Source organism: Diadema setosum, chromosome 16 (assembly GCF_964275005.1).
Source record: "Diadema setosum chromosome 16, eeDiaSeto1, whole genome shotgun sequence".
Taxonomy (NCBI): Eukaryota; Metazoa; Echinodermata; class Echinoidea; order Diadematoida; family Diadematidae; genus Diadema; species Diadema setosum.
The window spans coordinates 26,107,043-26,119,478 of NC_092700.1; the positions used below are offsets into that span (position 1 = coordinate 26,107,043).

Genomic DNA, 12,436 nt, shown 5'->3' on the forward strand with positions numbered 1-12,436 from the left:
TGATGGTGAACCAGTCTGGTATTCAAAAGCTGTACAAGGAAGGATCTAGTTTACTTATTTGCCTGCATAGTTTTTTTTTTCTTTAATATGAGACTGCAATGAATTGTGGAGGCTAGTGATTGTGAAGTGTGCAGAGTCTACATTTACAAGGGAGAGAGGTCAGTAATTCGCTGTGAGAAGTGAGGGAATGGATAAAAACTGACCACTGCGATCATGATACACATTACAGAGTTGTCATTTTTTTTTTCTTTCACATTTAACACAGCGTGATACTGAGGTGAACATACATACAGTACAGAGTATGTGCAAACAGAAATGTTTTCTAATATTTCGTCCACACGAAATTAAACTATCCACAAGCAATGTCTCAACATTTGTGGATTTGAATAAGGGCATGTTAGCTCCTATTTCACTGTTTGTGAAAAATCTATTGTGCAAAAAAAAAAAGATAAAAACTCCTCTTTTAACACTATTTCACAGACTCTATAAAACACCAAAGCCACCAGAAGGCGCACAAAACCATGCAATCAAAGGCAGAGGAGAGTGCATCACTTTGAATTTTGCTCCCTAAATGACAAAAATAAAAGGTATACAAAATCGGGGGGAAAAAAAACATGAAAGAAGATGAAGGCAAGCAACATGTTTGATTTCTATCTTTTTTTTCCCACAGAATGAAAAAGGGCAGGCCGGTGGAACGAAAAGAACGAAAACCAAAACAAAACAGTGCTTTTAAGACAACCAATTCACAAGCTAAGTGTGTATATACCTCTTCGGAACTTTTAGTGCCAAATTTTAATCGTTTTCTGGCCGTGCGATGCGACGTTTGAATGTCACTACTTCCTAGCTTAAGTATGGAGAGGGGCTGAAGCAATCATGGGAAATGCAGTAAAGTCAACAATGAGAGGAAGGAGGGGAAAATAAATTAATATCACTGAGTTAATGACATACGAAAAAATAAAAACATGGATAGCATGTCAAAATCATGCAGGATCATTAGTAAACTTTGGTCTTCATAAATAAACAAGGAAATTGAAGGAGAATGGTGAATACACAGTGTTAATCGAGGGTAAGGTATGCAAAGCAAAATAATGTCTACTTCCAGCAAGCAGTCACAAAATCACAAGTTTACGGGCTGGGACGACATGAACGGAGACTTTTGCCTCACTTGGTACAAGGGGACTGATCTTTGGTACTGTACCTATCCCACAATGCATTTTCTGCTTCTGGGTACATGCACTTGAGGTTTCCACTCACTACAACAAAATTAAAGTGGAGGCTATTCAAGCAGAACTGTACACTTATTGGGCCAAAAGATTACAAAGAAAAAAATCAGATGTCACATTGCATACATGTAAAAAGAAGAAATGGATAATGGCTAGTGGAAAACCCAAGGTATCACGTTGTCATTAAAAAAAAAAATACAGCAGCACACAAAATAATTGCAAATACAGCATACATCATCACCTGAGAACAAGAAGGCTTTAGCACACTTTTGAGGGGTATAGAGTTTATAATTAATATCTTGTAGAGCTCAATCTCCCCTATATTAAAGTTTCGATGGTACACTATTTTCATTTTCATTAAGATGTTAAAAATTAAAACCAAACAGGTGCTACATTACTCTATAGTTGGAACAATGCTTACAAATCTGCCCACTTTCGATTAAATAAACTTTTTATTTCATGGAGATTGAATGTTTCATTTTTACTAAAATCACTAAAATTTTTCACTAAAATCTCAGAACACTATAGCGTCCTTCTGGCTCTCAGCTGACGATATGCTCATTTTCTCTCATGATGCCATTCATTTCAAGTCTTTTTCTTTTCAATGGGAAGGAGAGAGGAGTTTTAGAGTGGGAAAATAATAGATATTTTGGGAAAGGAGGCATTTCCCTCAACCCAACAATCCACCACAGAGGGAGAAAAAGGGGGGGGGGGGTTGAACATAGAAAAGGTATGAATCATGGGGTTCACATATGGAATCATACATATCACTCTCAAAAACTTCATGCACCTCTTGCCAATCGTGACAGCCGTCCTGATGTATTTTCATCTGCCTATGCCCTCAAACTTGTGGGTCCCCTTTCTCCTCCTCCACATTCAAGCACCCACAGCTATATTATTGTCTTCCTAACCACCTCTCATAATCACTCCATCATTCCTCATCATACAACATTGTTCATGCAGAGGCCCTGGTATCTTCCACTGAAAAAAAAGAAGAAAAAAAGTCTTGGGTGGAACGCACATTTATACAGAGCTTCAAGCAGCCACTATGTGAAAGAAGAACAGTAGCGCTTTACTGAAATGATCACTAGTGATGACTGTTCGATCTTCATCATCTTCATCTTCATCATCATCATCATCATCATCATCATCATCATCATCATCATCACCATGACTACCTGTAATACATATAACTACCACAGATCATTATCATCGCTGTCAGCATCGCTAGTACAGTATCCGTACCATAGCAACAACCAATTTCCTTCTTCACCCTCATCACAATCAGGACCAGTATCATCATCGCCCTCACGATGACTAAAATACAAGATTGCATTATCATCTTTATCATTATTTTCATCTCCATCAGCAACAACAATAACGCCATCATTATCATCACTACTATAAATATCATCATTGCCAGGTAATTACCATTGCGACCTCTTGTTTGTTAACCATTTCATCATCTCCATCAGCACCATCATCAGTAGCATCATCATCATCATCATCATTGTCATCATAACAGACATCACCATCATCACCACCACAACAAACATCACAGTTATCACCATCACTGCTAATGTTGCTACCATCACTATCATCCTCCTCATCACTATTGCCATCACAGACATCCTCAACCCCGTTCCTAAAATCGATGCGCTTTGCATCAGTATATTCTTGCCCCCCCCCCCTCTTCAAAACAGAAAAGGAAGAGAACGGAAGAGGTCTTACCCTCTCCTCTCGTTTCCCATTGTCTTGATTGGCATTGGACCGCGCCAGCACCTTCTCAAGGAGGGCGGCGGTCTCCTCGTCCGGTTCACCCATCATGTTGACCCGCTTATTCTTCAGGTAATGGGGCGTGTCCCGGCGGTGTAACCTGACATCCTCCGAAGACGGCTGGTCCTCCACATCACTCGCGAATCCAACATGCTTCTCACCGTCGGCCTTTCACGCAACACAACAATTTAACATCATGCCAATGAGAAAGGTGATCAGAAATAATTTGAGGATAACTAACAACTAATTAGAAATAAATCATGTAACTACCAAGTTACAAACAGCCGAACATCAGGCAATCTTATCACGCAGCATCGTATTGCCATCAGAACATAGCACGTGTTGCCAACAAAAAATTCAGAATACATACTCCGCTGTCGTAATGCAGGATATTCCCCCCCCCCCCCAAAAAAAAAAAAAAAAAAAATGAAATTCAAAACTTGCTGCTTCACAATCATTCCTCTACTTGGGGTAACAAGGACAGGTGAAGCTTTTATCCCACAGATAAATCAAGGCTCTATTCACTAGCACCTTTATTACTTTTTTGTAAGTGTGTTCACAAAAAGTGTTCAGTTTTCTGCATAGAAACAAAAAAAAGTTGCCATATTGTGGGTACTTTTCCCACAGAAGTTAAGAAATTCCCACATCCTTTCTCTCTGTGACAAGACCTCCTTCCAGACTTACATCTGAGTCATCCGGCGTGAGTCTACCGGTCCTGCCGTCCACCGACAGCTTCTCCTCATCCCCCTCGATGGTCATCATCCCGCCTCCTCCTCTCACTGTGACCTCCTCCTGGAGATCCACTATGGGCGTGTCCATCGCAGAGCACGTCGTCACGGCGATGGTCGGCGCGATGTTGGTGTCAAAGGACACGCCCTTGGAGACCGCCTCCACCGGATAGTCAAAGTGGTGGCCACCCTCCTCCTGGTGGTGGTTGCTGCCACTCAGCCCATTCTCCATGACGACCCCTCCGTTCTGGCAAAAAGATGCGGTATTGGTCTCGGGTCAACATACGTAGCAAGGTGCATAGAGTGCAAAATTGTGATGTCACAGCCATTAGTTGCCATGGAAACTGGTTTTAAACAACCTCACCTGGCCTGAATATCTGTGAACACTATTGTTGCTAATCATGCTCGCATCTGGTATGACTCCAAGCTATAACAAAAGACTGTGACACCATCGCTTTGGTATTCTGAACAGTCTCAAATATTCCATTTTATTTCATGCAGTAAAATGAAAGCTGATAAGTGCACCGGCACAGTTTTGACAATGGGAATGAAAACTGAAAAATGTCAACGAATTCCAAATATTTCGATGAGAACGCTTGCAAAACTCACAAGAAATGACTAACCTGTCAACCATTGTACGAAGTCATGCTGAAAGGTTTAAAACCTACATTGACTGCAAAACAAAACTACCGGGGACAAACCAAAAAAGACATGGGCCAGGATTGCATTCCCCCAAAATATTACCTCAGTGGGTTCTGATTCATCTTCAGACCTGCCATCATGACCTTTACCCTGGAAATACTTTGGATGTCTCGACTTGAGATCCTTGGGATGTGGTGTGTCTTGTCTTGAAAACGGGGTCTGCGGAATTCAACAGAAGAGAGAAAATAATCACTTCAATAATCTAATATACATATAATACAATTCATATCACAATTAAAGGGTGTATACAGTTCTGGTCGAGGTGAGGATTTAGCTTTTAACATTTTGTGAGATATTCAGAAACCACTCCATGAGATGTCAAAGAGCATGCAATTCTAAGGGGTATCAGAAGTTTATTTGACGAAAATCGGTTTTGAAATGGCTGATATCCAAAAACAATGTGAAACAAAGAGATCCTAATAAAAGGCATGGCCTGTCGCCTTTTATTATTATCACTTTTTTGGATATCTCAGCCATTTGAAAACCAATTTTCATCAAATAAACGTTGAATCCTTCTTAAAATTACATGCTCTTTCATATTTCATAAGAGGTTTTTCATTATCTCACTTAGGAATGTTCCAAACATGAATCCCCACCTCAACCAGTACCGTACAGTCCCTTTAAAGAACTAATACGACTACCATTACTACATGTATCTTTTATTTACATACATACTCTACCTCTATCTCTCTCAATTTATCTTTCTTTCCCATTGTTTGTGACCTTCACCTACGCAAATGTAAGTTCTGCTTCAAATCATATTTTCTAGCACGTGGAAGGCAGGTGGCACACTTTTGCATGCCGGCCGAAGTTTGCAAATGAACAGGGGTGTGGGGGGAAAGGGACCAGCGGAGATGTTCAAGTTGTAATAAAGGTCAACACCAATTTGATGCATCCAGAGAGGAAGCCACAGTAACTCAACTCAGACACATCACCGGAAGGAGCACTTCAATTCGGTCTGCTGCCTTCCAGAGGCAGGCAAGGTTCTCCCTTTTATCCTTTTTTTTTTTTGGGGGGGGGGGGGGGAAGGGTGGGAAATATTTGTCCTTCTACATATTTCAGGATAAAAGCATTTCCTTGCTGCTTCGACAACTAGACTGGAATTTAAGAAAAACTGTTTGAAATCATTGGCTCCTAAAGTATCAATGATTTGTTAGAGTATGGGTTCACAAGATTCAGGTTTGCTTTAATGGACGGATGTCGAGTATGAAATCATGCAACATAACAGAATTTTGGGAGCACATAATTGAGACATGTGTAAAGGACAAAGTCTTGAAAATAATTTGTATTTTCCATATTAGGCATATCACTTAACATCTAGCATGCTCAAATGCTCACCTGTTTTAACGTTAAAAACTAAATGCATAGATAATGAAATCAGAGAGGAAGGTGTAAATGGAAAAACCTGAGCAGAGATACTAAAATTGTGTCTTTTCATATCAAAAACATGGGGCCATAATGTGGAGACAGGATATAGTGTGCTTGTAGGAAAGCAGGACTCTGCCAGTACGAGAAAAATTAATGAGAACCACTTCTCGTGCTATATTTCCCAGAAGCGACACCGGCGGGGCTTGGCGGCTTTCGGCATAACAGCCTGGAAAGAGGCTAACTGCACAGGACAAGGATGTCCCCAATCACAGAGCTATGAATCACGAAGAAGGCTTTCACACTCATTAAAAAATTCAGCTTGTTTCATGTGTTTCTGAATGACTCTCTCATAGCCAATACTTTGACCAGTTTTAACATGACCCTGACCACACTGAATCTCATTTGAAAAATTGTGTTTGGTGAATGATAATGATAATAATTGATATTTGAATAGACACTGCTCGAAATGAGCATCACAAACCTTATAAAAAAAATTATTGTGGTCTGGAGGATCATTTCCACCAATTTTTGCTTGACTCAGTACTCATCATTTTTTTTTTTTTTTTCTGAATAATGTGACCCGTAAAGCATAAATTTGAGATACGGTTGTTTTTACGTCTGGCATGGTGTGTTCACACAGATACATGTACATACTTCTGTAGGTGGGCCATATTTCAGAATTGCGTTTAAGCACACTGAAACCAGAACAGGATAACACCGAAAGCGTGTTTTCCTTTGTCTGTGTATTTTCAGATGTCCCTATTAATAATCCGATGCTCTCTCTTGTTTCCTTTTTCATTTCTAATTCCTATGCTTTCTACTCTGTCATCATCCTCATCCTCCTCCTCATCATCATCATCTTTGTCAGGCATTCTGTGCCTGTTTTTTTTTTTTTTAATCATCCCCCAACCTTACCTTCATTTTTAACCCACAGGTTGCCATCTTCACTTTCTTCAGAACAGGATAACACCTTCAGTATGTTTTCCTTTGTTTGTTTATTTTTAGATATCCCGAAATAAGTTAATGCCTTCCTCTTGTCTCCTTTTTTCATTTCTACTTCCACAGCTTTCAACTCTTCATCACATTCGTCTTCGCAGACTTATTCTTTTGTCTCCTTTCTCACCCATTCAAATTCTCCCACTCTCTTTCTAGCCCATTGTCCCCTTCCCATGCCTTCCTGTGTGACTCAGTGGAAAGCGAGGGTGTGTGTGCGTGTCTCTGTTTATTCGCTGGCGTGTTTGGTTTCTGACATGTGCGCGTCTATAAATAGTTTTTGCGGAAGATTGCACTCATGCCTGTTCTTGCTCTCCCCCCCACCCCACCCCTACCACATCCATCTCTCTCTCTCTCTCTCTCACCAACTCGCATCACAGAAACCCCGGCCAGTCTATTTCCGACACAGCCAACAATGTACAATATACTCTGCAAAGAACAGCCACCAGCTCTCCCCCTCTTTAGAGTGCTAAAATTGGAGTCTCCATTTACAGAGGGGATAGCGTAAGTAAAACTCTGGTTTGGTCTATCAGCGCTTCGTACAATCAGTATCTCTTATGCGCTATAATTAGACATAAAAACTGCAGCTGCCTCACCAGGGCTATAATGGTATCCAAGGTTACACATATTTAGAAGCATTACACCTTCTCTTTTCCTTTGCCATTTCATCTCCATCACTGGCTGAAGTGGTAAACTACAGGTACTTTGCAACAGTAATGCTTAACAACACCCCACTTTATAGAAAAAAAAAATCAAGCATACATATAATTAGGTAATATAATAGGTTACACATATTTAGAAGCATTATACTTTCTCTTTCTTTCACTATTTCATCTCCGACATTGGCTCAAGTGGTAAACCACAGGTACTTTTGAAACAGTATTGCTTTAACAACACCCCCACTTAAAGAAAAAAAAATTCAAGCATATAGGTCCTATATAACTGTCACTACCCCCCTCAAAGTTACTTAAATAACTGCCGACATCTCAAGAGAAGTCTTTGCCCCTGTCTTGAGCTCATCTTTCTCCGAAGCATGCAGCTAGCTGGTTTCCCAAGCTTGATTGTCTCTATGGCGAAAACACTGCTAGCACACCGACAGCATTGACAGTGGAAAAAGAGACGTTGCCAATTTGAAAATTTGATTAGAGTCTTTGGAGGAGAGAGCAAAGTGTGATAGAAAGTCATCCCCTCCGCCTTCCCCGAGTTGCCATACCGATTTGCCCTCGTTGTCGATGACCTCGTCTGCGAACATTGCCCGCGACGGCCCCCTCTCGGCGAAGTTGACCTGATCGGTGTCCAGCGCCCCCACGTGTAGGTTGTCTGGGAAGGCGCCGTACTCTGTGTGCAAAATTTTACAAAGAAAACGAAAAAGTTTAGCGAACTGTTACCCCTGCTCTGTTCATGCGACGCGCAGAAAGAAAGGCTCAACAGATTTCGGCAGACATATGAAAGTGAAATCATTTGGTGAATAACATATTACTTGAAAACATCCTAGAATCACTTATAAGGTACAATGGACCTCTTTCACAAGCCCCTCAATATCTACTTCAGTCCACACGGGTAATGTGTGTTGCATCAATAAAAGGGAAATACTAGTATGCAAGAACTCGAAACACACAAAGCACCTATAGTTGGGCATTGAAGAAAGGGAAGTGAAAGTATTTATCAGATTTCTTGCTGGATTGCTTATTATTCTTTAAGTGTTTTAATTGATTTTCAGCTTAAGGAGGATGGACAGATACATGTAGATTCAAACAGTATGGTAAGACACTTGTGGTACACTTTCCTCATACATTATTAAAGTGTACCATCAGTACAAATACAGTTATACACGGTGTAAATACATAATCTAATTAATAAACAAAACAATTATCACATCAATATAAAAAGAAATGAATACATAAATCAAGTAAAACAAGTGGCCATAGGCTATGCTTGACCAATAAATTGATTAATCAATCAAATAAAAAGATACACAAACAAATAAATGAATGAAATGAAGCAAGTAAAATGATTGACAACAGGCCATGCTTGGTTGGTCAATTTGGGCCTTACCTGCGCCCTCCGTGGGGCCCCTCTGCGGCAGGAGAAAGCAGGTGAGCACCTTCAGCCTCTGGGGCCCGATCTCCTCCGTCTGGAAATTTAGCATCGGCTGGGACTGCGGGGCAATAAGATACAAACGAATGAATACAAATCAAGTAAGACACAAAATTTGTGCATACCACCATGGGAAATGTGTAGCCATCCTGCCGTGGCACAACAACATTTCTAGCATTGCTGTCCATAATCACTAAGCTAAAGTTTCCCTTTAATCAAGGTAAGGCAGATAAGTGGCCCAGGGTCAGGTTAGATTTTATCCCTGCCAGGAAATCCTTTCTGGGTTTTTTTTTTTTTCTCCTTTTCAGGGGTGGGGGGTAGGTGTACATAGCAAAGGTTGTTCTTTATATCAGCTCCAGTTCCCGTTGTCAGTGGCACAGGTTAAGTTCACCACTCGAGATCAAGTGAAACTGTCCAGTGGATGCATATGTGTGTGTGCATATCGATCCGAGTGTGTTTGTATTGCAGCATAGTAATTTGTGGAAACATAGAGCTTTGAACAAAATGAAAATAGCATCACATTCAACACCTAGTCTCCTGCACCAGGATATCACAACTCCCTTGTTGTCAAGCTTTCAGTTGCTGAATCAGTACTTTACATCTGAATTTGGGGGATTCACAAGAAATACTACCCAAGGAAGGTGGACAACAGAAAGCACATTTTGGAGCTGTTGAATCCATCGAAGGCTACTAAAACCCCTTTTGTTAACTCATTAAGGCTGGGCTGATTTTGCTACAACAAGCATTTCCCAGAGACACTTGCCTGAGTATACTCAGACTTGTCCTCAACTGGTTAAAGAGCAATTACAGTGTGGAGAGGACTCTACATCTCATAAAAGGGCCTTGGAGTGAGGCTAAGAAGTTTGATATGAGTTTTCTTTTCCTACCTGGTTTTCTGACAGCCAGAGGGCCTTCAGGTTGCAGTTTGCCAGCTGGATGGGCAGCCAGTCCAGCCGATTGCCGCACACATCCAGAACGTGCAGCTCTCGCAGCTGGCCCAGCTCCGGCGGCAGGCGGAGCAGGCGGTTGTCACGGAGAGAGACCACGCCCAGTCGTGTGCATTTGCCAATCTGAAAGAGTAAAGACACACAAAAGTGCAGCCAGAGGGGGAGGGGAAAAAGGGAGAAGGTAGCATGCTGAGCAATGATTGGCCAAATCAGTGTAGACTCATTGCTGAATGCACATCGCAATTGGTCTCTTAGCAGCAACCCTTGTGTGCTTTAACAGACGAAACTGATCTTGTTCTAAATCTCTCCAACTTAAATATTTTGAAACATTTTTTTTTCTTGGCTATTGAGTAGGGGATGGGGGGGGGAAGGGTTGACAATTGTAAACATTACAGTTCAAAGAAAAAGCAGTGGGAAATATCAAATGCCTCAGTTCCTTTAATTAAGAACGAGGCATATCACGTTTCAAGTTTCTACTCTTCCAGTAACTAGATATGGTGAATATATTCTTGTACACAATCCCTCCCCCCCCCCCCATTCTACATTTATAAGCCGATTCACATGCACACACACACACACACACACACACACACACACACACACACACACATAGAGGCAAGTGTATGCACCCATTTCCATAGACACAGGTGCATAAATGACCCCAACTGCCCCAATGTATACAAAATACTTGGTAAGAAACAATGCAAAGATAAGGAAAATGGTGAAATTCATGGTCAAATGTCCACATCCTCTTCCAATGTGAACCGAACCATCACAAGTGTCAAAATTGATGACAAAGACTGTCAAGTCCTCATTTCTTTTCATGCCTACGAGCATTTCCTTCCGTTGTCTAGGATGTATATGCAATCTCCAGAATCATACCAGCTACCACTACCATACCAGTACTTCAGTAGCTCCCCAACTCTTTCTCTTTTTTTTTTTCTCTCTCTCTCTCCCTCTTTCTATCTCCTTGTATGTTTCTTCCCCCGATTGTCCTCAAAACCCACCTGTGCGGGAAGCTGCGTCAACCTGTTGCGGTCCACGTTGAAGTTGTTGAGCCGCCGCAGGGAGCCTATCGTTGGCGGTATTTCCTGTGGAAGTCGCCGGAAGGCCAGAGCCATGGGGACGAGAGCGTGCGACAGACAGACAGAAGGGGAGACAGACAGAGAGAGACAGAGGGAGAGATGAAAAACAAACAAAACCATAACGAAAGTTGAAAGGAAGTTCATGCAAACATCTGGCCCATTGTTTGATGCAATCAGCGAATTCTTCCCTTAACACATAGAAAGACACTTGAGGAGTGTTAAAAACAATTACAATGATTCTTTGCACCATCCAGCAAACATTGCAAATACTTTTTTTTCTTTCATGATACCCAATCAACCAAGTAAAATAGTTGCAGCCGCTTGAACCGTTACACAGCGCAAGGGGGAAAGTAAACCATGGGTGGCCACCAGAGGGACAGCCATGCCATGCTTCAAGCTAACTGACCATTGATAAATCGAGACCAAGTTTCGTATGACAATGAGTCGCCACCATTGCAACTTGATTACCAAGAGTACCGGTCATTAATGTCCTAAGTTCCTTGGCAGTCTGGAGGCAAAGATTAACTCGCGTCAGACTTTCAGTAGACATCACGACCACAGTTTGGTCTTTGGCAAATCCCCAACTTACTAAACCACACATTCATCACAAACAAGAGTTGAGAGCAAACCTCCAATGTAAGTATAAACTAGAAATGTCGCTTTGGCGACTGGTATGCCTCCGCCATAATGCATGATTTTCCCAATAGGTCTAGATAGTACATGTGGACACTGTGTGATTACATTTTCACAAAATTGGCAAGATATTGGAATGACAAGTTTGTCACAAATGTGTTGAATGTTCACCTTCCTTGACGTAGGTTTAATTGGATGAATAGGAGAGCATGTATCTAGGGATTTAAGGACTTTAACTTGACTTTGACCCATTCATACATTTAGGCATTGAGTAATTTTCAAGGTACAAGTGTGGAGAAAAAGTGCGATTTCTGAATTGAATAGTAAATTGTTACCATTTTCATCTGGCCCTTGACCCTAAAATTCATAAGATAATTACTTTCAGGTAGAACATGCATAATATGTACTAAGTTTCAAGGTAACTTGAGCCACTTCCGAGATATGGAGGAAAAAGTTAGTTCAGCACTTTCACTTGATCTTTGACCTTTTGACCTTTGAGGCAAAAAGAGAAAAAAAAAAACTTTCCAGAGAATTTCTATTAGGTTACACACGCATACACCAAGTGTAAAAAAAATAACCTTGCTGGCATTGCATAAATATGAGGGTAATAGTAAGATTTTGAAGTCTTGCACTTGACCTTTGACCCCTGACCTTTGACCCCATGAACCCTACATTCTCTAGATAATCACTTCCAGTCAGTACATGTATATACTATGTTCCATGACGATACCTTGAACAATTTTCCAAGGTACGGAGAAAAAAAAGAAGTTTTAATATTTTTACTTGACCTTTTGACCTTTGACCTTTGACCTCATGACCCAAACTTTCACCAGAGAATCTTAATTGGGTAATACATGTATACACTAAGTTTCAAGAAAATATCT

The 12,436-nt window shown here is 41.0% G+C and overlaps 1 protein-coding gene across 1 annotated transcript in view; it reads right to left on the reverse strand.

Moving 5' to 3' along the window:
- LOC140239930 (uncharacterized) overlaps positions 1 to 12,436 on the reverse strand; it is a 173,876-nt gene that overhangs the window by 56,789 nt on the left and 104,651 nt on the right. Inside the window, exons 9-15 of the mRNA XM_072319748.1 lie at positions 10,842 to 10,925; positions 9,775 to 9,957; positions 8,846 to 8,948; positions 8,004 to 8,128; positions 4,472 to 4,588; positions 3,684 to 3,974; positions 2,955 to 3,167 (exon numbers count right to left, since the gene is read on the reverse strand). Of these exons, the coding sequence (XP_072175849.1) occupies positions 2,955 to 3,167; positions 3,684 to 3,974; positions 4,472 to 4,588; positions 8,004 to 8,128; positions 8,846 to 8,948; positions 9,775 to 9,957; positions 10,842 to 10,925 (1,116 nt within the window). The remainder of the gene's footprint in view (positions 1 to 2,954; positions 3,168 to 3,683; positions 3,975 to 4,471; positions 4,589 to 8,003; positions 8,129 to 8,845; positions 8,949 to 9,774; positions 9,958 to 10,841; positions 10,926 to 12,436) is intronic.